The 26,214-nt window shown below is 39.8% G+C and overlaps 1 protein-coding gene across 1 annotated transcript in view; it reads left to right on the forward strand.

The window, feature by feature from the left end:
* hpse2 (heparanase 2) overlaps positions 1 to 26,214 on the forward strand; it is a 51,790-nt gene that overhangs the window by 14,764 nt on the left and 10,812 nt on the right. The window contains exons 4-10 of the mRNA XM_076974736.1: positions 4,431 to 4,604; positions 7,482 to 7,653; positions 12,007 to 12,054; positions 15,151 to 15,244; positions 19,259 to 19,365; positions 19,966 to 20,080; positions 24,857 to 25,002. Of these exons, the coding sequence (XP_076830851.1) occupies positions 4,431 to 4,604; positions 7,482 to 7,653; positions 12,007 to 12,054; positions 15,151 to 15,244; positions 19,259 to 19,365; positions 19,966 to 20,080; positions 24,857 to 25,002 (856 nt within the window). The remainder of the gene's footprint in view (positions 1 to 4,430; positions 4,605 to 7,481; positions 7,654 to 12,006; positions 12,055 to 15,150; positions 15,245 to 19,258; positions 19,366 to 19,965; positions 20,081 to 24,856; positions 25,003 to 26,214) is intronic.

The following is a 26,214-nucleotide window of genomic DNA, read 5'->3' on the forward strand; positions in this document are numbered from 1 at the left end:
CCAACACACACACACACACACACACACACACACACACACACACACACACACACACACACACAGAACTTATACTGGACATACCAAATCAATCAAAAACAGGTGTCTTCGTAGCTTTTAGTCTTCTTAAATAAAAAAAGTGGTTTGACCTGAGCATTTTTTTTTTGTAAAACGTGCCCTATCAAATGAGACTCTCTGTGTAATGCCGTGTTTATAAACATGAACGTACTTGGGTTTGTATGACATGCAGTGTTCACTGCAGACTACCACAGGCATAGCAAGACTATTAAAACCATATTTTCACTCTCACAGTGTTTGGTATGAGAGTTAGTTTAGGTTCCAGCACTCAGTATCCCTTCAGTCCTGTCACTAATAATGGAACTGAGAAGCAGACAGGATGAAGATATATATGAATATATTTGTTTTCTTTCACTTGTTTAGTACATGTATACAATTTATAGAAAAATATTACACAGAACTGCCTTTTGACGTAAGCGCAGGTGAACAGCAGCAGAGCTCTAATGTGAGACAACTAGCACCGAGTGAGGCGGCCGATCTGATAACACCAGCTGCTTTAAGTGGAAGCGTTTCCTATTAAGGGGACAAGAGAATCCTCGCCTGTGGACGCTTACCACCTTTGAAGATAATAATCACTCACTTGTGTTGTTTAGTTCTTGCAATTGAATAGTTACATTGCATCAGGCAGGTTTATTGTGAGCTGGGAACTGGAGTAAGGTATGCTGCGCAATCTGCAATCTTTCATGATTGTCGTGCCAGATTTAGTATGCTAATGAAGGTTATGAATATTCATTATAAATTATTTGAAATCAGTTGACTGATTGGTTGAAGGAAAGAAAATTGACAACAAAGAAAAGCATCGAGAAGGAATTAGCATTGCGTGGAACTTTCAGATGCCAAGAAATGTAGTGAATTGTAAGTATTTCGATGCATGCCTATGGGCATGTTTCTGCAAATTTGACCTTAACCTCATCTCGCTTGACATGCATTTGAGAGCCTAAATCTGTTGAAGCATTATAGTTTTTATATGTCATGAGATAACCCTTCACTTGAATCCCTTGTGTGTATAAACTCTTCTAACTCCTGATTGAATTAGGAAGAGCAAAAGAAGAAAGATCACAGCTTTGGTCCAACTTTAATCATGATCTTTAATGAATATAATTGCCTTATAATTAAAGAGTGCAATAATATTTCATGCCTTGTAGTTTTCCGCAAAGATAAGTAAGTAGTCATGTAATTAATAACATTGTATGAAATGTAGACATCAAAGGTCTGTGTAGGGACCTTCACGCAGTGACTGTTTTCCTTAAGAGTAAACGTTGTGGATGTTGCCAGGCTATGGAAATGCTTTGCTTTGAACTTATTTTTTTTCAAGTTTGGAATATACAGTTCCTGACCATTGCTGTAGGTAATCACTAGTCATAAATGGGAATGTTCTGGCTCAGAAATGAGGCGTAGCACTCTGGACCAGTCCTGCTTGTTATGGAAGTCTTATGTCTGTGATCAGATAGCTACTCTGACAATATCCAGAACCCTCTCTTTCCATTACGCTGGCTTGGGGGGATTCAAGTCCTTTAGCTCCATTCTTAGTTTCAGAGTTGCTACTGAACTTGCTTGCAAAAGTTCATGCACTCAGTTTCAGGAAAGGTCACGGAGGTGTTCTCTTTTTTTCTTCCCTCTAATACATCAGTGTGGCTATTAGCATTACTTGTTGAGTTGGTAACTGGCAATGCTTTCAGCTGAACATAGTAAATCATAAATTAGTGAACTTTTGGCTTTAACTGGACATAAACGAGTACAACAGGTGTTAATTAAACACTGAGAATTTTGCTTTGTGGTTTTTGGTAATATATGTGCAAAATCTCTCTGTAACAGCCATTTAGAGTTTAAAATCACACTCAAAATAACATTTTAGAATGAATTGAGAACTATGCGTAAATACAGTGGACATCCAAATTGCATAGTAATTCAAATACTAAAAAATGTAAGAATCAGAGGAGACCAGCTGGCCATATTAGTAAAATATTAAGGTCAGAAACATTATGATTTTCCAATTTTTTCAATGACTTGGTTTCATTTTGTACATTTATCTCAATTATCTATAGTTCACTTAAACTATCACATAGTAATAGTATGGGTGAGAGACAGAAATAGAGAAAGATTGAGCAAAAGATACATACAGAGAGAGAGAGTGAGAGAGAGAAGGAGAGACTGATTTGGTCTATCTGGAAACACTTTGGGTCTGCTGTAAATGTGAACCAGAGTTCAGCTCCTCGTGTCCTCCCTATATTGCCATGTCTGTCGGTAAAGAGCCCTTCACAGTGTAATTACTTTACTGCAGCTCCATTCGACTGATCAGATCTTGCCGCTTTTAGGACAAGTAGCTGCTCTTTCAGTGTGACTACCCCAGAGAGAAAGAGTCTGTATGAGAGGGAGCAGCAAGCAACACTTTGCATTCTAGAGTGTGTGCGGATGCTGATGTGTATGCATGTGTTCATATATGTGTGTTTGCAACACATATATTCAACAGAAAATTTGCGTGCAACACAAAATTGGTATGTTGGACAATGAGTCCAGTAGCTTTAAAAAAAATACTTCATGATATAAATCAATTTTGTATATAAATCTACAATTTTGTAATAAATCTGTACAAAGAGGGCAGCAGATATAAATAATTTGGGGCAGTGATAGTTACCATTAGACTTGCGTTTGGCGTTGGTTCAGGTTCCTCAACTGTGACAGCTCTTGTGCAAGAGACTGTTCAAGGAAAGGAGGCCCTGGGTTCTCTCAGGCCCTGGTCCACATCTGGTTCTGCTTCTCCTTCTGCCCTGACAGCCTGGTCCTGCTTTCCATCCACCTGCCTTTGATACGGTTTTATCTACGCCTCTATGCTAAGGGCTACACAACAGGGAAGACTCCCATAATGCTAGTCAGCCCCAGTGAGGTTGACTTCCCCATCGGCTCTGATGGATATTGGAGAGACTCCCCCTCCTCCTGCAGGCTTTTTAGAAACCTGTTGCAGACATCTTTTAAACACATTTTCGATCACTTTTGAGGTCATGCAACATGATTTGCTTGGTGTTTTTGATTCTTCTTACTCTCATTCATTTTGTACCCAATTAAGTGATGCATTACGCTATTTAAAAGTCTTGGACCATTAGACTAGAGCACATTTTATGTGGCACTGTTATTCAAAACATTTATTTAATACAATATAAACCACAATGCCACATAAACATGCTTTGAGCTAGGTTTTCTCTTGAATTAATTAAATAGTTACCCACCATTATTGGTGTGCCAACTGTGTTTTATATTGTCTTGAAAGATTTAATGCTGTATGTCCTATAAAATCGGCTATTTAGCAGCCATGTTAATGTGCACATCTGGATAGAGTATTTTTATTTGGATTAAATGTGACTGTGTTAAGCATCTCGTGTTAACTGAATATCCACTTGTCTAGTGAACCCATCTGAGTTTTCTGATCAGTTTTTTTTCCCTGTGTGGGTTAGGTTCAGGTCAGACTGAATTCCACAATTACATTAATGATTAGATCTGATGCAATATTAAGACAGATGAAATAGATGAAATAAATAATTAAAGTACACAGAGAGAGCAGATTCACTAGATTGTCCTGTAGTATTTTAGTATCCCCTCAGCAGATCATGATTTTTCTAATCCGGCTTACATTCTTTCGCTCATCTTTGACCAAACAGAAACATATTTATTATGGACTTAATTTGGTTATATGCAGAACTGACCATGAGTACCATATGACAGTTAAGTAAATACAGCAACCTTGAAACTCAACTCTACTGGTACATCACACACGGGTTTGGGCTTCTCTTGAATCCCTCTGGACTGTGTGAAGCATCTCATCTGCTTCTTTTTAAACACAGGAAATGAAGTCAAAGGGCACTGAAATATTTGTGTTTATTGTCACTGCTCTTAACCGATAGAGTTTCAAAACATAACCAATGACCATGGCTGGGATGAGGGCCAGTTATCATAGCCCATCCAAAGGTTTGTCCACTAAAATGCTTTCCTTGGCACACTTGTGTTTGTGTCTGCCACTACTCTGTTTCTGGTGTGTGTGTGTGTGGTGGATGTCTGTGGGTGTATGTATGGGTGTGACTGTGGGTAAGTGGGTGTATGTGGGTGTATGGGTGCATATACATGCATGTACGTGTGTGTGTGTGTGTGTGTCTGTGTGTGTGTGTGTGTCTGTGTGTGTGTGTGTGTCAGTCAATCTTTAGGGAACTTCTGACAGAACTCATGGAATGAAAATTCCGAACTATTACACAATTCTCTTACACTAACCTGTCTGTATGAATTCTTCATGGACAAAAGCTGATTTATATATATTTTCAAAGAGAATTAAAGCGCCAAAGTTACAACTGTGTTTCGCTTTTTCCCAGCCAGGTCTTTAGACAAACTGTACAATTTTGCTGACTGTGCGGGACTGCACCTGATCTTTGGACTCAATGCCCTACATCGCAACCCTGACAACTCGTGGAACGCCTCCAGCGCCCTGAGTTTGTTAAAATACAGCGCTGGCAAGAAGTACAACATCTCCTGGGAGCTGGGCAATGGTGAGTCTATTTCAATACTAACATGAGTGTGTGTGTCTGTGGCAGGAAATCACATATGCATGTTGTACTTTGAATGGTTAATGGGTGTAACTAGAAGCATAAAAAGATACAATTGTATCTAATTATACAGTTGTTCATAATAGAAAGTTTAAAAAAGAAAGAAAATATATATCTTCCTTGTGATGGGTGACGTCCTCTGTCACACATAGGGGTACTGTGTACTGCATAAAAGTCTGTATTTCTTACTATAAGCATATTATAAGAATTATTATAAGAAATTATAAGCTGTTTATCTGACCAGTAAATATTTGCATGGAAAACACTATATAACTGTAAAAAATTGTTCTCCAATAAAATATGCAAATAAACAATGCAAATAGACATAGATTTCTAGTATAGTATAGTATAGATTTCAATGAAACCAATGCAGTGAAAAAAGGTTGCCTTTGCATTTTTGCCTGCCTTTTTGACTTGATAATGACGTCAGCCATGTTTGAAGCGTGCTCACATATGTCTCCTCACAGAACGGGCAGGACAGAGTCCTGCCATCTACAGAATGTATCTGTGTAGGATCTCTGGGACAAGGAACAAACAAAAAGCAAACCGTAGCGCAATTTACCATGGTGCCATGTTTGTTCTTTAGGCAAATTAAAACTGCTGAATAGTGAATGAATAGTTATAAATACAGTTTCTTTTACAAAGTCTTTTGCAAAGTTCAGTAAATGAAATCAATTTAACATGAAACTAAATGACATTATACATAAAATTATTTAATGTCATGCTCAAGGGTCAGACTTGAGGCTTTTTAAATAATCCTGGAGTCTTAAAACAATAAAGAAACACTGTACTTTGTTTCAACCCAAAGCTCTTTTGTTATGGTGCCTGGAGTGAAGAGGCTTTCTCCCAGTTCTAGTCGATGTTTGTGGGCTCTGCAAATCATTCCCAGAGTTGGGCTGGGCCAATTCTACCAGTTGTGAATAACACATCAATGAAAACTGAAGCTCCTCTATTTGCGTCTTCCTTTCCCCCTTTTACGTTTACATTTATCTGTGTGACTGTTTTCAGGGACCAATGTTCACATCAGCTGGATCACGTAAAATAAGCAAGTAAACCTTTATAAAAGATAAAAATCAATTTGAACTAAACTTTTTTCTGAACTAGGAAACTAGGTGTTTGCGGCCCAGTGTGGTAGTGTTTAATACATTACAGTAGTGAGAAACAAATACTCAGCCTTACTGCCATGATGGGCAAAACACATGGACTGAGGAATATACTCTATTATGCTTTGAGAAGAATTATAGCAACTTATTTATTATTACTTTAAGGAATATAAATAATAGTTTCATGAGCAAGTTTTAGAATTTATTTTCTTTGTGCACCAGTGTGAGAAATAGCGTGTATAAAAAAATTTGTCACGTTAGAGAAAAATTTGACTTTAATCCATTGTTTCAGTAAATGGAAACTCAAATATAGAAATAAATATTATAAATATATTTTCTGTAATCAAATGCTTGAAAATATAGTTAATGTATATGTTGCATTCAAAAAATAATTCAAGAACGTTTTATTTATTGAGTCTATTATTACCATATCTGTTGTTAATACCACACACACTCCATAACAGTGAATGTATGTAATGAAGAACTCGGTTGTAGTGGTTCACATTTCATATTAGCCTACGTTTTCTATTTGTAAATTCTAATACTTTGGTAAAATATAAAAAGTGTAGTTATGCCAGTTGGATTGCTTTTTTAGATCCAATAGCGGGAAAATTAACTAACAGAAACTCTGTTTTGGATCAGATTTTTTTTTAGAAAAGGCATCATGAATGACAAGCTTTTCCAAACAAAGCAGTTCAAATTGACAGCCATTATAGGTTCATGTTAAAAGTGTTCCAGAATTACATCATCTAGTAGAGGTCCGTTTTAAAACACTCTTGTACAATAATACTCTAGGCTACATCCATCAATATATGAATAAGAAGGCATCTCTAACATGATGAAGCAAACCAGTACACTATCATTTGTCATGAGAATAAAATGATGCTTAAAAGTTTGTATTTTGCTTGCTCAAAATATTTGGCCTGACCCCAGGCCCAACATCGTGTCAACCAGAGCCGGAGTGGCTAATCGGGAGATTCGGGAGGATTCCCGATGGGCCGGCTCATGTCAATCTCTAGTTTGGGCTGATTGGGATGGAAAAATAATTTTGGCCCGGATTTGCGCATGAAACTCCTGGGCTGAAAAAGTGGCCCACTCCGGCCATGGTCTCAACACGTCTCAGGCGTCCTGCTCACCTCGGCCTCCCTCCTAGCACTGTAAATACACACTAAAGTTTAATATGTCGCCCTGGATAAATCCTGTAATTTGGTTCAGTGGACTTCCACCGACTTGTTTATATTAGCATCTATTTTATTGTGGTTTCTTATGGGGTCAGAAATACGAAGCGCAGATTGTTGTGTGTATTTCTACCTGGCACGACCACAGCGGTCATTTTTACTTTCGTAGCCTACTACACAACGCGTCGTTTCTTTTACCCGTCGTCTAACGTTACCTTGGCACCGGTTAAACTAGCTGCACCTGATTTTAAATACCTTCGACAACTTTTGAAATTTTTAAAAATATATATTTTTATTGTTATTTAATAATAAATAATTTAATAATTAAAAATAAGTAAGATGTACTAGGTATAACAGACTTTCACATAACTGACAGTTCATGTGTATTTTTCTTTTTTATGTTTTGCTAAACATTTTAACAAACAAATTAAATATTGACCACTACGGCTACTCTAGTGGGTTGACAGGGACTTTTAAGTGCTAGCTCACTAGCTAGGCTACAGCTAGCTAAAATGGCGTCTTCTTCTTTCACCTCACAGAGCCCAACGGCTACCGAACCATGGCGTCGCGCGCGGTCAACAGCACGCGCCTGGCTCAGGACTACGTGCTGCTGAAGACACTCCTGCAGTCTGTGCGCTACTACAGCCGAGCCGGCCTCTACGGGCCTAACGTAGGCCGCCCTCGCAAAAACGCCATCCTGCTACTGGACGGGTGAGTGCCTTTAGCAGGTCAGTGCGTCCTCCTAATTAACCCGTTCGTTTGATAACGCCGTAATAAATAAATAAATAAATAAAAACTCGTGAAGACGTCGACGGCGTCGTGTTCTACGTCACCGGATGACGTCACGGGAGCGGATAATTTCCTGTTGGGCTTCTGGGTGCGTTGCTGCCTTTTTAGATGCTGTTATGGCACGTTGTTAATGTTAAATATGTGCGTTGACAAGGCTAAACTCTGTTAGTGTACATGCCTGGCTGAAGCCGGCCCGAATATCGTGACCATTCACGTTGTCCATCTGGTATTCTCCCAACGTTTGAATTGTTTGTGCAGATGGGTGTTCTGTTTTCTTCCTCTATGAGCAGAACCTCTTAGTGAAGCTTGCCAAACCCGGTCAGAAAAGAAAAGAGGAAAAACATATTCTCCATCAAGAAGATGAAAAACCTTTTTTTCTTTTTGAAAATTTAGTTATGCCTTCTGGTTATGCTACATCCAATAAACATAATAGTATAAATGTATCTCAAGAGCTTTGACCATAGTTTTTCAATTTCATTGTCCTCTCGTTGCACAGTTAGTTGTCATCATCTACTGTATTTAGAGCCATATCTTTGTGATTGGAGGACTTGTTAGAACACTGAATTGACAACCTAGAACAATAACTTTCACTGCAAAATTATCTTCATCCAGATCCCTTTTTTTTCACACCCACACAGTTTTACAGTGCCTTTCTTCCCACAGTATGGGAATATGTAAGGCCAACTGACAAAAACAACTGACTGGCTTTTTTTCTGTGTTCAAGGCCACTAAATTTGGACTGAGGTCCCACATATTGATAAAATCATAGGAGCTGCCCTGGTTTTTCTCAAGGTCAGAAGGCCTCACAGTCTTGAACTATTTAGCAGTAAGTGAAGAAGGACTCAAAGGTACTGTCTCCTGAACTTGGGACTCGCAATGAATTATGAGAACAGTGTGTTTACCTGAGGATAAGAAACATTTCTTCTGGATCTTACTATAACTAGACACTCAGCATGTGTGTGTCCTGGGACGGAGGGACCATATTTCACTCCTCGAGGCAAGGCACCAGCTGAAGTTTTTTTTTTGCAAAAGGTGTGTTTATGTTCCTGCATGTTATAGTTGTTAGGTTGGATACAGTTTGGACTGTTCTGAATAAAGGATTTTCAGTGTTGGACACAGGTGGAGACTCACACAGCAGGTATGTGAACTAGCTTGTGTGTCCCAGGCTCATGACCCTGAGTTTTTGGAAGGACCAGTCTTTCCTGACAGCAGGAGTCCTCATGTGCAAAATGATCTTCTGAAATATACTTTTGGCAGATATGTGGCTGATGAAATGGAGAGCAGTTTTAAGCAAAATATTAAGAATAGAAGGGCTCACATAAATGGATTTGGTGATCTAGTTGTGATAAAATACACTTTTAAATGATTTCCTTTAGCCTTAATATTATCAACTTTGGATAATTGATTTCAGGCCTAAGATCTGAAACAGCTGAGTCGGAGTATGTATATGTATATAAGTAATACATTGCACACATGCACATGCATTAGGATAGCTGTTGATTGCATGCATCACTATGTGGTTTTGAAGCAATCCACCGGATCAAAAATAAGAATGTGCTTAGTGGTGCAGTCTTTCACGTTTCAGTACACAATGTGTGCTGCAAATGAGGAGCACGACATGGTTTTATTTTGTCTGTGTTTAGGTCTGCGTCATCACAATTCCCTGTACACTTACACGACTTTAATGTTTGCATTTAAGGTCTCAAAAGTAAGAGCTGTATTGAACTAATGATGTAATGAGAAGATGTGGTTTAATGTGAAAGTTCAGTTCCTGGCAGACATGAATGAAACATGCTTTTGGAACAGTCTATTTCAGATGGGGGAGATACTCTCTTAAATCCACTAATCCCCCCACAAAGCAACAGCAATACCAACAGCAAAAATACCTATAACCAATGTCTTAGTCATAGGGGCAAGTTTTCATATCAAGAGGGCACATTCTTAAATATTAATTTCCTGTAGTCATTGCCGGACTTGCATTGAAACAAAATGTAAAACTGAAACCTGATCTCTTCCTTACAGTGTTGTGGTCATCATTTTTTTCCCAGCATCTAAAGTGTCATACCTTGCTCTTCTGACCTACTTAAGATATTTTTGGCACTTGATTTGAAAGCAAACCTAAAATGTTTCTTTTGAAGATGGGTATAAATTAGTGATGGCTCCCAGTTACCGCAGCAAAAGATGAATTTAGCATGTCGGCTATCTCCTTTACGTTGGATTTCCCGTTCTTAGCGCACACAGGTTCAGTACAATCTTATATTGTAAGGAGTATATTAGGATGGTAGCAACTGAAATCTTAAATCACAAGAAGGCATCTTGGAAAGAAATTGTCCTCTTAAGATCTATGGCACTGTTGCTGCCCCCACCCTCACCCCTACCCACACACCCCAAAAATCTATATGACTGATTCTGACAGCCCAGTAGGTGTCGGCGGCTGAACTACTTGCCCTATAGGAAGATGGCGAGGTCTCCCACCCACGCACCCTAGTGTCGCCACATAGCAGCTTGATCGAAGAGCGTTTTAGTCATTTACACAGAGGTGGAAAATGTGCCTCAGTGACTCTTACAAAGAACCACAGCTTTGTATGGACCAGGTGTTTTGACCAGAATAACTTTCCTGCCCTGTGTCTTATATTTCATTCTCCCTGCTCTGCATGCCCTATAAGATAGCGCCATAGTTCATTCTTTGTTAGTACTGTGTAGCACTGTCTGTCTGTACTGTGGAGCACGTAGCAAGCTATGTTTATGTTGCTCCTAGTTACTGATGGAGTCTGTTGCACCAATGAAATCCTCTGTCAACTAAATAAAGTGTCACTCGATTTATGGTGTGACTGAGCAATAGTCCACCTGCCTGTTCTCTGAAGCAAAGGTCCTAAGCCATTTACACAGTTGTGACTTGCACACCGCACCCAAACGTTTTTCATTGTCTCTTTTGATTAAGGATTCTTAGGTCACAATACATAGGCCTTTTCTTAGATCACATAAAATAGCTAATATTGATGCAGATATGATTCAGACCTCACATCTGACTCGCATTTATTAACAACAATTTATTACCAAGAACATTAGCACTGATACATTTCCCTAAAAACACTTTAAATAAGCATTGATTCAGCCATACTGTACCTCTCTCAGTCCATGAGTTTCCCTGCCATGAGAAGGAGAACCCTTTTATAACACCAGTTGTTTGTTGTGCTCTGTGTTTTTTTATCTGGACACACTGTTCTGATTCTGGTCATGTTTTAAAGGGGAATTCCCAAGATATTTTATGGCTTGTGTCATCAGCGAAAAATACTTCTGGAGCTGACGTATCTGTATTCTTTGGTTCTTTGCTTCTTCTTCTTGTTATGCAGTTGGCTATGATTTTGAAAAGTGGGGTAATGAAACCAGTTAGAGACAGTGAGTGGTTGCTAATTGGTTATAATACAGACACTTATGGTTATAGTTATGGTACTGTTACACACTTAAATATGTAATTTTCTAACCAGAGCTCCATCAGTCAGTTACCAACTGACAGCGCCTTTCTCTGCACCCTTCATGTATGCTGTCACTCAGCAGGAATGACGGAAACATAAATTTAACCCAAAAGTTGTAGCAAGCATTCTGTATGAGAAGAATCACATTCCTGTAGGTCCTCTGTATGTCCAGATGTTATTCTGGAATGACAGCATGGGAAGACACTCAAGGCAAACATTTGGAAAGATCAGAGACTTTATTTTTATCTTAAGAGGCCTGTCACACTCTGGGCAACCACGCCTCTTCAGTACGGTTGATTATTGGGAATCCTACCCAATAGCTGACTTGGATAAAGATTGGTAGGTCTTCCTCAAAGTGTCGCCACCCCTTGCTGCTACTAGCGTGCGCTCAGATGGAAATGATAAATTGAGGCAGAACCCTGCAGACAGAGAAGGTCTGGTCTGCTGAAGTGGAGCTTGAAGCAAGAGTAGTGGCTGTGGGTGGAGTTTCGGAAGAAAAGGGGGCGGGATTTGTTTTACTTCACAGGTCCCACTTTCACTTTTCCTTCAGAGGAACGATGGAGCGTTGTGCTTCCTAAAACGGGTTGCACAGCTCTCTGCTATACTGTCATCGCATATGTGTCTAGAGACCGTTTACACACTGCCTGAAAGATCAGACTCCAGCAACCATATAAACATGCTCTCTGCGTGAGTGCTAGCTTTGTGTCCCCGGCTGCCTATTGCAGCTGCAAATAATCTGGATTGTAGCTGCCAGATTCCCACCTAACAACTGAAGCGTTCTCCTTATTTTTCCTCGCAGGTTCATGAAGAATGGTGGCTCGGTAGTCGACGCAGTTACGTGGCAACAGTAGGTATTTTACCCTTTAATTTATTTATTTATTCTGTGTAATATAAGTTTGCTGTTCATTAATTTGGGAAGTGTATCCAAAAATGTATTATAGCACGTGAAATCATGTATTTTAATAAATGTATATAGCCCGAGAGCTCAGTGTAGAAATCTATAAGAAAATCTAAGCACTCTAAAAATACTGTACTCTTACTGACTGTGAAAATGTCAGCATTGGTACACAGCTTTTGACTGACATTAGGTTTTCATTTTGATTAACTAAAGTGTCTAAATAAATGTGATTTATAAAGTGTCTTTAGCAACCAAACTGTCACTTAGTGCTTTTAGACAAAATCACTAGAGTACACTTTTGTCCACTTTTCTGTGTATACCTCAGCCCATAATTGCTGACACCTGCTGAATGGGGGAGAGCCAGAAGGTTTAACCTACACTCCATCCAAAAACATGCACACCTAATTTGAGCCTTTCTTCCTAATCTCATTAAGCACAATTACTTTGAAGTGATGTAAAATGGTGCATGCTTGTCAGCAGCTGGTTCTGATACTAGCCAAGCTAGTCAAAACCAAGCAAGTTTACTTCTATATTCTAAAACACTGGTTTTCATCCTTTTCATTTGTTGGTTCTGTCCTTTTTAAGCAAAAGAACCGATGAGTGCTGCTGGTCCATTGGTCAGTACTGAACAGTGTTGGCAACACTTTATAAAAGTTGACTTTATAGAATGAGCAGTGTTTTAGAGAATTAAACTTGGTCATCTTGGTTCTCAAGACTAATCTGTGGTCTGTGAAGCATTCCACCCTTTAGCTCAAGGGATTCCAGGGACAGTTCACTAAATTGTTGAGTACAGCTTCTAGAGCTAAAAATACTGTGTTTCTGTTGTCTGAATGAATGGTATGTATTTTTGTGTTATTAGATGTATTCTGTTTCACCAAGATGTGTTCCAGCTGTGACTGTGTTTCTACCAGCTAAAAACAAAACATAAATTAGATTATTACTTTGAAGGAGAGGGGAAAAGGCTCTGGTAGCATCAGTATGGAGAGGTCTGAAGGAGACGTTTACTAAACACTGTTACAGTATGTGGTATTTCGCTATAAAACCTCAGTGGTGTTTTTTCTAGCCCTTATTCAGATACTGTGCTTCCTAGGGTCTGAGATGTTCTTGGCAATGTAGCGTTTCATAGCTGGAGACGTATCTTTCTCAGCTTTTGGACAGCTGACTGTATTTCAGAGTTGCTGGTTGGCTGAACAGGTATTTTATACACAGTGGTGTGTCTGCAAGCTAGTTTTGTTTTACAGCATAAGGAAACACTGGTGCTTATAGCTCAACACTCCTCAACACTCACAACAGTCCTGTGAGTTCCTTCTGGCCTCCAACTACCAAAATGAAGGTCTCTATGTAGTAAATGCCTTTATGTGTTATGATCCAAGCTGTTGTCTCCTATTTCTGTGACTATAGTGATTTTGGTACCCTTTAATTGGAGCCTTCAAGTGCTATATTAAGGGAACATATGTTTACATACATGTTTGTATGTAGATTTGCATTCTGTACCTCAATTTGATGCCCCATGTGTTTAAACACAGACAGTGAGTTAGGAGACCTTTCCCAATCTCAAATCTTCTGTTTTAAGTGTTAAGTGCCCAGTGTTAAGGTGAACCTTAATTAAGGCAAACGGAAGGAAAACACTGTGTCGGTTAAAGGAGTTGGAAAACACACCACCCACAATGGTAAATTCAAGCCATATGCTATCACACATTCACCTTTGTAATTATACAGTTGGCACCTTGAACTCCTAAATGTTGAGTTGGCTCTCTCATCATTACTGTCTTTATCTTCACACTCTTTCTTTTTTACCACTCTCTTTCTACACAGTTTATGGATGCACTGTTCTTTTGATCAGTGCCCAGTTTCAGGTCACAAACGGGCATCTCTTAACTTGTTTACTAATAGTATGTAGCTGCCCTGCAGTACCAATGACTGATCCTGTTGATTTGAAATATAATAGTAATACCATCACCTATTCACTTTCTGGACACATTCTGTATGGTGCCATGAAGATCCCTCACCGTTTTCTCTGCCTTATCAACAGTTTCTGTTGCCTTGCATGCACAATACGAGCTACTTTGCAGGGTGCCGCAAAACACGTATGCTTAACACTCGTCTCTGTTACAAGTCTCTCCCCCTTCCCCTCTCCTCCAGACATTCAGTCTGTTTTTTGAGCTGTGCATTCAAAGCAAAGCCGGCGTGCCTTGTGAAGAAACCACAAATGTAGCACACACTCTGCTGCTGAAACACCACTAATGGAGGCGAACAGGCTGGATATGATGTGGCGGAGGGGAAGACGGCTTGTTCAGTGCTGTTAGATTATGCGATAATGAAGATTTGTTGCCTCTAAGCTTGTACAGCCCTAGTGCTAGTGGGGCTGTAAATTGTGAGGGTCAGCGTCCACAGAGACCCACCAGATCTGCAGCCCGACGAGATTTTCGGATGATTTGCTCAAACGCCGTGGAGTTCACAGAGGCCCCCCTGCTTTCTTCACTCTGTTACCATCTGCTTCGTCCTGCACTACTTCATCCAGAGCGTCTCTCTCATCATTTGACGTGTCTGTGTTTGGCTGGAAGTCCTGCATCGTGTCACAGCCATCTCGCTTGATGACTTAATACACTTCACACGCTAAATCTGTTAGCCGTTTCACTCGAAACCTGCATACTGATCTTAACAGTATATGGCTTTACTTGAAATTTAGTGCATTTAACACTACAGCGCAGAGTGAAAGTGTGCACTTGTACATTTCAGATGATATAGTTGATACCAGCAGTGCTAATTACATAATTTTCGGGCTTTTTGAATTATGTTGCCTTTCTCTATGGAATGTCTATACCACGCTAACACTCAATTACTATACTGGGTCAGTAAAGTTTGCATAAATGTTACAATACAATACAAATACAATACAAACAATGTTATCTATTAATTGACTGAAGTAGGACGTAGGGTGGCCTTGGTGTGCTGGCTGCGATTGAAGGAATCTTTGGGGGAAATAAATGCTGTGAGCTAACTGAATGGAGCTTGTCTTACCAAGTTATATTCTGGTTTGCACAGTTACTACATCGACAGGCGAGTGACTAAAGTGGAGGACTTCATGAAGACACGACTTCTGGATACCCTGACAGATCAGATCACCAAAGTGTTGAAGGCAAGTCTCTCTGCAGTTAGTAATCTGTGTTGTGTGTGTGTTTATACATATATTGTAAGTAGTAATAAAGTATATTAGTACATAATATAGTAATATAGTTATATATTACCATATATATGCAGTGTATAAGATCAAAGAGTCACTGCTGCTTATTGGCACTTCCATATTATGGGGAGAAATGGGTCCCGCTTGCAAGTTTATTGCTGTGTTTTTCCCTCACACCAAACATCAGTGTTGTTAGTGTCTGGGGTGTGGAGGTAGTAAAGTCCCCCTTGTCTTCATTATGTCCTTGCCTCTTAATTATCCCACTGTGCTCTTTCTCTCAGGTGTGGCATCCTAACAAGCTGTAGTCAGTTTGATGGCGGGTCTGTAGCCGAGTGACACAGTAGGGGGGAGGGGCTTTGGGATGAAGAGGAGTTTCAGCTTACCAGTTAGACTGTGTGCCACATCACACCCTAAATGTTGTTGGAACATTCCCACTGGATTTATGTGCACGGTTTTACAGCACAAAGGAGAGCTCTCTCCCATGAGTCTTCCTCTCTAAATATGCAGCCATCCTGTTTTATGTATGTCAGACTCACATCTGGAAGAGTGCTCCCCACTAAGCAGGAAAGAAATGGAAAAAAGACACTGGCTCCCTTCACAAATATCAAATAAATGACAGCATCTTATGCCCTGCTCTGAGGTAACGGGTCAGCAATTAATAGCCATCCTTGAATATAATGTCAGAGCAACAGACACATTGGCAAGTGCTTTTTTTTTTTTTTGGTCTATTTAATTGCGCTTCCCACACTTATAAAAATATTTCCAAACAGTGTTACCATAGGCTCTATAGACCACTTTATGACAAAAGAAAAAAATATCTGTGTAAATTGAAGTGTGGTTTTGCCCTTCTGCAATGCAGCTTTAGGAGTTTGAAGAATGATCAGGTGGAGCAGTGTTGAATGGTCAGGTGGTGCAGCGTTGAATGGTGAGGTGGTGCAGTGTTGAATGGTCAGGTGGAGCAGTGTTGAATGGTCAGGTGGTGCAGCATTGAATGGTGAGGTGGTGCAGTGTTGAATGGTCAGGTGAATCAGTGTTGAATGATCAGGTGGAGCAGTGTTGAATGGTCAGGTGGTGCAGTGTTGAATGGTCAGGTGGTGCAGTGTTGAATGGTCAGGTGGTGCAGTGTTGAATGGTCAGGTGGTGCAGTGTTGAATGGTCAGGTGGTGCAGCGTTGAATGATCAGGTGGAGCAGTGTTGAATGGTCAGGTGGTGCAGCGTTGAATGGTCAGGTGGTGCAGTGTTGAATGGTCAGGTGGAGCAGTGTTGAATGGTTAGGTGGAGCAGTGTTGAATGGTCAGGTGGAGCAGTGTTGAATGGTCAGGTGGAGCAGTGTTGAATGGTCAGGTGGAGCAGTGTTGAATGGTCAGGTGGAGCAGTGTTGAATGATCAGGTGGAGCAGCGGTGAATGATCAGGTGGTGCAGTGTTGAATGGTCAGGTGGTGCAGTGTTGAATGGTGAGGTGGTGCAGTGTTGAATAGTCAGGTGGTGCAGTGTTGAATAGTCAAGTGGTGCAGTGTTGAATGGTCAGGTGAAGCAGTGTTAAATGATCAGGTGGTGCAGTGTTGAATGGTCAGGTGGTGCAGCGTTGAATGATCAGGTGGTGCAGTGTTGAATGGTCAGGTGGTGCAGTGTTGAATGGTCAGGTGGTGCAGTGTTGAATGGTGAGGTGGTGCAGTGTTGAATAGTCAGGTGGTGCAGTGTTGAATAGTCAGGTGGTGCAGTGTTGAATGGTCAGGTGGTGCAGTGTTTAATGATCAGGTGGTGCATTTTGAAGCATTATGTTTGCTGCTACATCAAAAGCCAACAATTTTTTCTTTGGTGACTACTGATTAAACTGTTATAAACCCATAATATAACCCATTTGGAGATTAAATGAAGAGAATGATTCAGGAATTTTAGAGGAATAGTATATGACCTTTTGGTAGGTAATGCTGTATTGCAGCTAGTTATAATAATATTTTTTAAACAAATTATTTGTGTGGCTTTGCAAGAAAGATTTATGTATATAATGCTTTTGTTTAACATTAGAGCCAGGAACATGCTGAGGTCACAATCAGTAGACAATGCATTAAGAAATCAGGAAAACATATGTTTATAGTTTTAGCTTATTGTTAAACCTGGACCAAGATTATGATGCATATTAGAACTCTTTCCCAAATAACACTGAACAACACAGGAATCCAGATGTGAAGAGAATCCAAAATTTAAAAAATGCACCAAAGCTTTCTTTGTCTTTTCATCATTTACAGCCTCTCTGAGTTACACCCCTAATTGTTGAAGTGCTGGTAAACCCTTGGGGAGTGTTCACACTTGAGTCCGCACCCAGGACCAAGTCTGGGCTTGTTTGTGGGAGGGGTTGTGGGACGGGGAGGGGATTGCATAATTCTATGTGTCACTTTTCTGGCACAGGTTTGCAAAATCATATCCACTAGGTTCATATGTTTACTGCTTTTTTTCTTGGATAAAAATTGCATACAGCTCCCATTTTTTTGGATAGATGGCATTTTACCATACAGGAGCACATGCAAACAATGAAAAGATTTTTAGTCATGCAGGTCAGCAGAGACATGTGTTCTTCAATATGCTTTCAGTACATGCAGAGTAAGCTTTCTCCAGTCATATTGCATTGTGGTTTTACTAGACATATACTAAGGCATATATAGTGATAACATGGGACTATGATATGAATAAACTGCAGTCCTTTCCTTGCCATTACGACAATTGAAATGCTACAAGTCAAAGCAGTCACGTTCCAAAGTAAACTAATCACTGCAGCCCTATGGCACTAGGAACAGATAGCTTCCATACCTGCAGTGGACTGCCCCAGAGTTCACTAGAAATGAACCCCAGACCACCAGTTTCAGGAAGACCACAGATCTGTGTTCTGCTCTGCTCCCGGGTTCAAAAATAGCTTTCACACTTGACCAAACATACCAAACTTGTGGAGAGAGCAGACCTGGATCCAGTCTGAAAACATCCTTAAAGTCCCTTCTACAGTTTTATAATTATGTACGTTTCTGATTAGTTTCATTGTAGTTACTAAATAATTCACAGATGTCATATTACTAACTCAAAATTAGTAGCTAAAAGTCATATTATGAATCCATTAGAGAATGTTTCATAGTGGAAACAAAGATTTTATTTATTCTTTGGAAGTGTGATTGTACACAGCACCATACTCAGGGTTAGAATTTGTGATGGCCAAGTACACCACTTTGTAATCTTCTTTGTGGTCTTTATTACTTAAGTGCTCCTTCTTAAGTGTTCCACAGTGTCCATAATGTCTCTTCAGTTCTTCAGAGCCCTCTTAAAGTTTTGAACATTGAACTCAAAATTATGTAGGGCTACATATTTTTTATAAATAAACAAATACATTGGGCTGTTTTGAGCAATTTTTTTACTCTATGGTGCTCCAGATAAAGTTTTGCCTTGAAAATGGAATTTAGATTCTAGGACTTATGGTGTGGGAGATATGAACCAAAACATAAAATGCTGCACTATAGCGCCACCATCAAGCCGATGTTTCTGTTTAAACAACTTTTACTAAAGGTTCTGTACTGTTGTCCTCTCATTCACTTATTGGTAATTCAGAGAACAAATACCTGGCAGAGTCTAGAGCGTAGGATAACAGGATTTGTATTGCATGCTACTAAGATAAAATTCCTCTAATGCAAGCAATTGGTTGGCCATTCAGTATTATATCACATTTTAATTTATACTTCTGCATCATATTGTAAAGATTTTAGTGGTAGTTTTAGAAAATAAAACTTACCACAAATGGAAATGCACAAACTAGCAAATAATCAGAGCATTACTTGCAATAAAAAATTTTTTTTTTTACTATTACTATACTATAATATACTATACTATACTATTATTATATAAAGTTTTTTTTTACAACATATTATTGGCCTATTTTCTTTATTTACTACAACTAAATTGTTATGGACACCCTTTGTCTTTTTGCAGATTGTTAATACTCATGCCCCTGAGAAGAGGGTGTGGTTGGGTGGAGTTGGACCTGCCTGGGCTGGAGGCATCAACAACTTATCAGACACATTTGCTGCTGGCTTCTTGTAAGTACTGTATCATCACCCAAACTTCTATGCATTATTGTACACAGTTGTATATTGTTGTACTCTTTGGACTACTGTACATTATATCTATGTATGGTATAATGTACAGACAGCCAGTTGTTCCTGCAAAGTAAACGATGATGTGCAGCTCAGAACCAAACACTGATGTGAAGTTGAGGGTTCTTGAATTGCCATGGAGGGGTTTATTTACAAAACCATGTACTAAAGCACTCAATGGGATGTCACTTGTTTTATTACCCAGTTGCCAGATTCAACACCAAAATGCTCAGAACTACATAGCTCATAGTGAAGCACTGGTTGCCTATAGCATTGGTTTGTTGCACAAAAACAATGTACTTCCAAAAAGTCCCTACTGATCATTCAGAACTGATAAAGCAACAGAAAGAAAAGAGTAACCTGAAATGTTATGTTGATTTTTTACATAAAGAAAATAACCCTGAACATTTCTCAATTTTCTGCCAAACTCAATGTCCCGCCAAAAGGCAGCACAGGATAAAGTGACTATTATAGTTACTAAAGATCATAATACATGTGTGGTGCTACTCAGCTCTGATCACGGTTATACTCTTTTTGGCTTAGGTGGCTGAATACTCTGGGAATTTCTGCAATGCAAGGAATCGATGTTGTACTTCGACACTCTTTTTTCGACTATGGTTACAGTCATCTAGTGGACCAGCAATTCAATCCTTTACCTGTAAGTTAAATCTTCCATTGTAACATTACAACAGAACAATATAGTGTAGCAAGATTAAATCCATGGACAAGCAATTTCCTTAAATTTGCAAATATTACAGATGACGGGTATAACTCGGGTGAATCACGGTGCAGGCATGTTGCATTTGCATTACACTGGTCACATTACACTTAATTAGGCACACATCTTATGCATTAAATATGTGTACAATAACAAACAGTATTTTAATTGGTAGGTGTACATTTATAGCTTTATAGGTAAATCATCTTGCCTGCTACTCTACCTAGTGACTGGTTTTTGTATGCTTGTTTGTTTTGTTTTGTTGTGATTGCATTTTTTGGTGAAAATGTAGTGAAGATGCCCCTGTTCTGACAGGTTGTTATGAATGCATCGTATGCAACATGTCGCTGAAAGTGTAAACAAACTAACAGCGATGGACATTTTTAGAACTGTAGCAACAATTATTGTAGCAACAATTATTAAGTACAGACACAATATTATGTTTCTGTTTTACTAAAGGAACCAATCAGTAAGCCTTGCATTAAAAAGAAAACTCCTGTTTTAAGGGCAAACAAATTAGCACATTTACAATGGTTAAGGTTATGCCCTTTGCCTCACTGTGAAGCCCTTTCAGTCTCCTGGGCCACTGAAGGTCTGAGATGGTTCTCCTCAGTCTGTGGCCTAGGGACTTTGCAACCTTTCCCGTGGGACCTATTAGCTAAGATGAAAGGTGTTTAATGGTGTTGAATACTGGGCAGCTGATGTGAGGGGCGCTGAAATTTGAACCCTCTGTCAAACAGCCGAGGACAGTGTCACCTGGGCCCCCACTGGCCCCCAAACATGTGTGCTCCTCTGTGGGTGTGGAACAGCTAGACCCTACAGACGTGCAACCTGAGCTTCAGCCGCTCTGTAGGTAGATACTACAATGACATGAAGCACCTTCATGCTAACAGGCCAGAACAGTTTGCCCTGAGTGGCTCACTGTAGAGGTGTTTAGAGGTCAGGCACCTAGAGAAAGCGTTAACAGAAGACTTCAATTAAAATTCTATTTTATTTGTGTGCTCCTACAGTGTCTTGGCTATAAACTGTACAGTGCCAGAGGCTGAAAGCCCTTTTTTTAATGACAACATTCCCCATTGTTTTTTTATATGGGAGTAGTTTAACAGTTTTTGACTATAGTTTAAAAACTGATAAACATTTTGGAGTAAAGCTTACATTTTTTACATTTGACAGGGATTTTAAATCCAATTCCATTCTAGTGCCAGTTGGAAAAGTGGGCATGGAGGTTGAACTATTGGTAGTTGAGATTTCAATAGGCCAGAGATGTGATACTGACATTGGCAGAGGTACAGGGAACTGAATTAAGCAATCAGTGCACAAGCTGGCCAAAGATGAGACAGTTCTACCTTTCATAAGAGCTGCATGACAGACTGGATGCAGGCTGCAGGTGGAAGTGGTTTTGTCCCAGCCCACTACCATAGAGAGGAAGCCTGCTGAGCTCTTCAGGCTAATGTCTGTAGTCCCACGATTTAATCCAGGATACACATACATGGCTAAAGGGACACATTTTTTATTAATTTATAATCATGCCAAGATGTTATGATCCACCAATGACTCTCGGCAGTACAGAGGAAAGCAAGAAATATCTTCATTCTAAATTAGGCTTTGGAGTAAATGAAAAGAAAATAATTTTGGATTGAGATTTTAAGTAAAAAATATGTTGAAACGTGGATGAGGTTATAGAATACATAGCGTGACAACTTTTCCACAGCAGAACAGGTAATATTCCAGATTCCATCTTAGTCCAACTTGCTTATAAACGATCATCCTCAATAATTCAGCTTTGTGTTTTACTTTTGTCAAATCTTCTCATCTTGACCAGTTCTCTTTCTCAGTTCAGTATCTCTGGTGAGGCATAGCCACACCCCCTGCTAGGATCACAATGCTTTAAACATAGCTGGGTGTCTGTGGGAACTGCCAGACTTCCCACTGTGAGAATTCGCAACAGGCCCAACCTGTCGGCCTGCAGAGAAATTTATGTCCCGCCCCACTTTCTTTAATCCTTCAGTCAAGCCTGCAGGGACGGCTGAAACCAACTCACTCTCCACGCTCTGGGTCTATCCCAAAATTCAGTCTCTTCCTAGCCCTTAGCTTATCATTTCCACTGTAATTCTACTTTCTTTCAGTTTCTCCCTGTCTCTGTCTTTTTTCCACATATGATGCAAAGGAAGGGACTTCATGGCCTTCAAAGGCTGCCATTGGGGTGACCTATGAGTAAGGTAACCAGATATCTTAGTCTTAAAGATTTTCCCAAAACACAAAAGAAAGTAGTTTAAACATTTTGAAAATGTTCAAAGTACAGTTTGAACTCTGCTTTTGGAGCTATTAGTCAATTAGTGTGTTTGACAAATAATTATATACTGCACATCCCTTGATCATTGATATAATTATACCATTACTATTATTGCCTGTTATTACACGAGGCTGTATATAGTTAACCTCTTAATAAAGTCTATATAACTACAGTTAACTACAGACCAGCAGTATTAGTTATGTCCTGTTTGGGCATTAATGAGGTTTTGGAAAGTCTTTCTAATTTCAGTTTACTATTGTAAGTGGATATGAGGTTAGTAAGTCATTACAATACTATGCCAAATATTTCAAATCACAGTATGCAGATGATGACGAACCTGCATCTACATGACCACTAGAACTATATAAACCTCAAGCGTATCTTGCAAGTGAAGAGAAATGCAGTCTGATTTTCCTCTACAGTCTCATTTTCAATTTTGGAGTATATTGACAAACATATTTTTGTCCTGGTAAACATTTGTACTTACAGGCTCACTTATTAATAAGGCTAGCTTAATGTAGTGCATTCCTGAGGTTTATTAGGTGCTTGGAGTCACTACCTGGTTCACCTGACCTGCCACCTTCCTGATGGCCACTAACAGGCAAACGCAGCCATCCGAGAATAAGCACAATACTGGCACCACTCTCGCCTAATGTTTGAACAGCTTCATCTGATGATCCTGTAGATCTCTGTGGTCTAGACCTTAAAATGTTTAATTGCTTTTAGTGAGAAAAATTTTGAAATCTTAGTATTTCATCTATCATATGTCAAAGTAAGAAGAAAAGTTTCTTTAAAAATGTGAATGATTTTTAAGACCTATTTGGCTTTGTATGTGAGTTTCACAGTAAATAACGTCAATTTTGTAAACACACCCAACAGTACAGAGAGTGTGTTCTGGTAAGACAAGTATTCCACAGCTATACTGTAGCAGAGATCCTGTATGGTGCTTGCTGCGGGAGCAAATTAAGTTAAAGCTTCCCCCCAAAAAGAAGCCTTTAAATGTTGCCATATGCAAGATTGCATGGGAACTTCCTGACGCACACATGCTGTTCCAAATCTTTTCAATTAAGTATTGAATTTGGGAACTGATGAGACAATTTAAGCCAAACCTACTGTAGCTTGACTGACTGACAGCATGTTGATTCAATTTGCACAATTAATGTTTGTTAATATTTGTAATTACAAGGCCGCACTCTGTATGGTGAAGTCCCAGCTACAGTAACAGTTTTGTAAAACCAGGTCATGTTTTGACTGCAGATGTAAAAGGGGGAACATTTGCCAATTTTTATTCAGTGTGGTTGTGGCATTACTGTGGATTTCTACAACTCGGCGAAAATCACAAAATCCCTTGCATAATCCTAAGGTCCATTTAACCTAAGAACAGAAATAGACTTTGTGAAAGAGACCCTAAGGAAGAAGAATGAACAGTCTGGCTGCTGAGCCTCTGGTCTGCTGCGGCTCTTTGGTCTGTCTGTAAGAGCACACGTTTACCACCCAGACCACCTGGACTGCATACGGTGTGTTTGCTGCCTTTGTTTTGCTAGCAACCAAGATGGACAAGGAACTTTGACATCTCTGCGTTGTTGGATTGGTCATTCTAAATCTTGGTGCTGTTTGGTGAAATGACAGAAATAATCAGACTAATTACTGTAGTTATGTAAATTGTTACTAACATGATTTGTCACTCGTAATTGACAGCTAATTAACTGGTAATTAAGTGCTTAACTACCTGGATGGATATTAATTCAGTTAAGTGCATGAAGAACATGTCCATGAATGTTTTGTTTTCAATATGTACTAATGAATAGGAATGTATAAAGTACAGTTTTTTCTCTTTGACACCAAACCTCAAACATTCATTATGTTGAATTCAGTGGAAGATTTTATGTTCAAAGCAAAAATACTTCTAGGTTATATAAGGCGAGGCTTACAAATAATATCTATAGTGTTATTTCTCCATTTTCTTTGGCGTCCAAGAAAATGTCTATTTCAATAAGAATCTGAAGCATTGCTAGGCTTCTTTAAGCACTGGATGAAAGTGCACACGGTCCCCAGAACAGAGCAGACTGATATGAGACATGCACGTTACAGCTGTGAATCTCCATTTGTTTTTCACACTTTTCATCTTTCATTTTAGACAAATATTTCACTCTTACCACAGTGAAATTAAAGCTCTCTTTAACGTTGACATATACTGGGATGAATCGCGTGCCTCCTGCGGGCAAAGAAAAACTCTGCCTGCCCTTCATATTTGAGCCAGAATCTTCATGCATTTTTCTTCTTCTGCTACGACCTACTCTAATACTCCACCAAGACAGCATATATTAACCTAACATGTGTGTTGACATGCCTGGCCCCAGTAAATATAGCCAGGAGGGCTTTTCTTTTGTCACATGTGCTGTATGTGTGTATTGGTGTTGCAGGATTACTGGCTGTCTCTGCTCTTTAAGCGCCTGGTGGGCCCCAGGGTGCTGGCGGTACACGTTGCCGGCCTCCAGAGGAAGCCCCGCCCAGGAAGAGTGATCCGAGACAAGCTTCGCATCTATGCCCACTGCACCAGCTCTCACAAGTAGGTTTTCCCAGCATGCCCCTGAAAATGGAAGATGAAATGTGCGTTTGTAATATGGCGTGTCCTGTCAGCGTACCGCACCCGTTGCACTGGGGTAGGTGTGGCAGGCCGTCCGCACCTACGACCTGCTTATTTTTAAGAGTGCAAGACCTTGCCGTTTGACTGTTGTCGTCATAGTTCGGGTTCTGTAGCTTGAGAACACTGTCCAAAGTGGTTAACCTTCCTCATGTTTTCTTATATTCAAGACATTACTAAATGACTAGATACCCATTCTCCCAGAGTGACTACTCAAAATTGAACAAGTATCAATTATCAAATATTCAGGAGCTCTTTCTACTGTCACAAAGCTGCTGAAAGGCAGTTGAAGCCTTTATCCCAGCTATAGCAGGTAAGAGGGTTTTTTTTTGGCTGGGGAGCAGTAGGATATATGGGGACAATAGGAGGGTCTGTCCCCAGACCAGATAAAAAATGCCACCATTCGCTTTGATGGTTATCATTTGCCCCGGGATGATGTGTATGGGGCTCGCTGGCTTGTCAGCAGCAGTGTAGACTTACGGCCCACAGTCCTGGGATCAGTTACAGGCTTGTCCTACGGCAGCTCCTCCTGGCATGTGACCTGAGCTTCTTGCACCTTCATCCATGGCTGAGGTTCAACCTATACATTATATGGAACAGTAATCAGGCATGAGAAATGCCCCCAATATCAAATATTCCTTTATAGCTTCAGCATGGACAAAAATGCTTTGATCGGTTGACATTGTCAGTAAGTACAGTGAACAGGCACCGATGAGACAGAAGAGGTCTTGATTAGTTAATTAGAAGTTACGGGGCCCATGGATGCTGTTTTATGGCCATGAAATTGTTGGATATGGACAGCACATATCGGCTTGCAGGAGGAAACCCGAGGGCACAGACAACACTGCCAGCTTGGCCCAAGTAGAGCAAAGGAGAGAGAATTTTGGCTCCGGTTTGCAATATGCTTTTAAAATAATGCAGTTAAACAGTACCAACTAACTTCATAAGATGAAAGTACAGTCATTAAAAAAGATGATTTTTTTTTTTGCAAATTATTGCAAAGTGTTGCAATTCTAGCCCTTTACTTCACACTGAGGTTTTGTTCTATTAGTGGTTGGAATGGCTGGTTGAACAAATCATAGCCATGTTTTAGCCGAGCTGTCTCATCAGAACACCCTTATCCAAAACAGGCATCTG

The sequence above is a fragment of the Brachyhypopomus gauderio genome, chromosome 15 (assembly GCF_052324685.1).
Source record: "Brachyhypopomus gauderio isolate BG-103 chromosome 15, BGAUD_0.2, whole genome shotgun sequence".
Taxonomy (NCBI): Eukaryota; Metazoa; Chordata; class Actinopteri; order Gymnotiformes; family Hypopomidae; genus Brachyhypopomus; species Brachyhypopomus gauderio.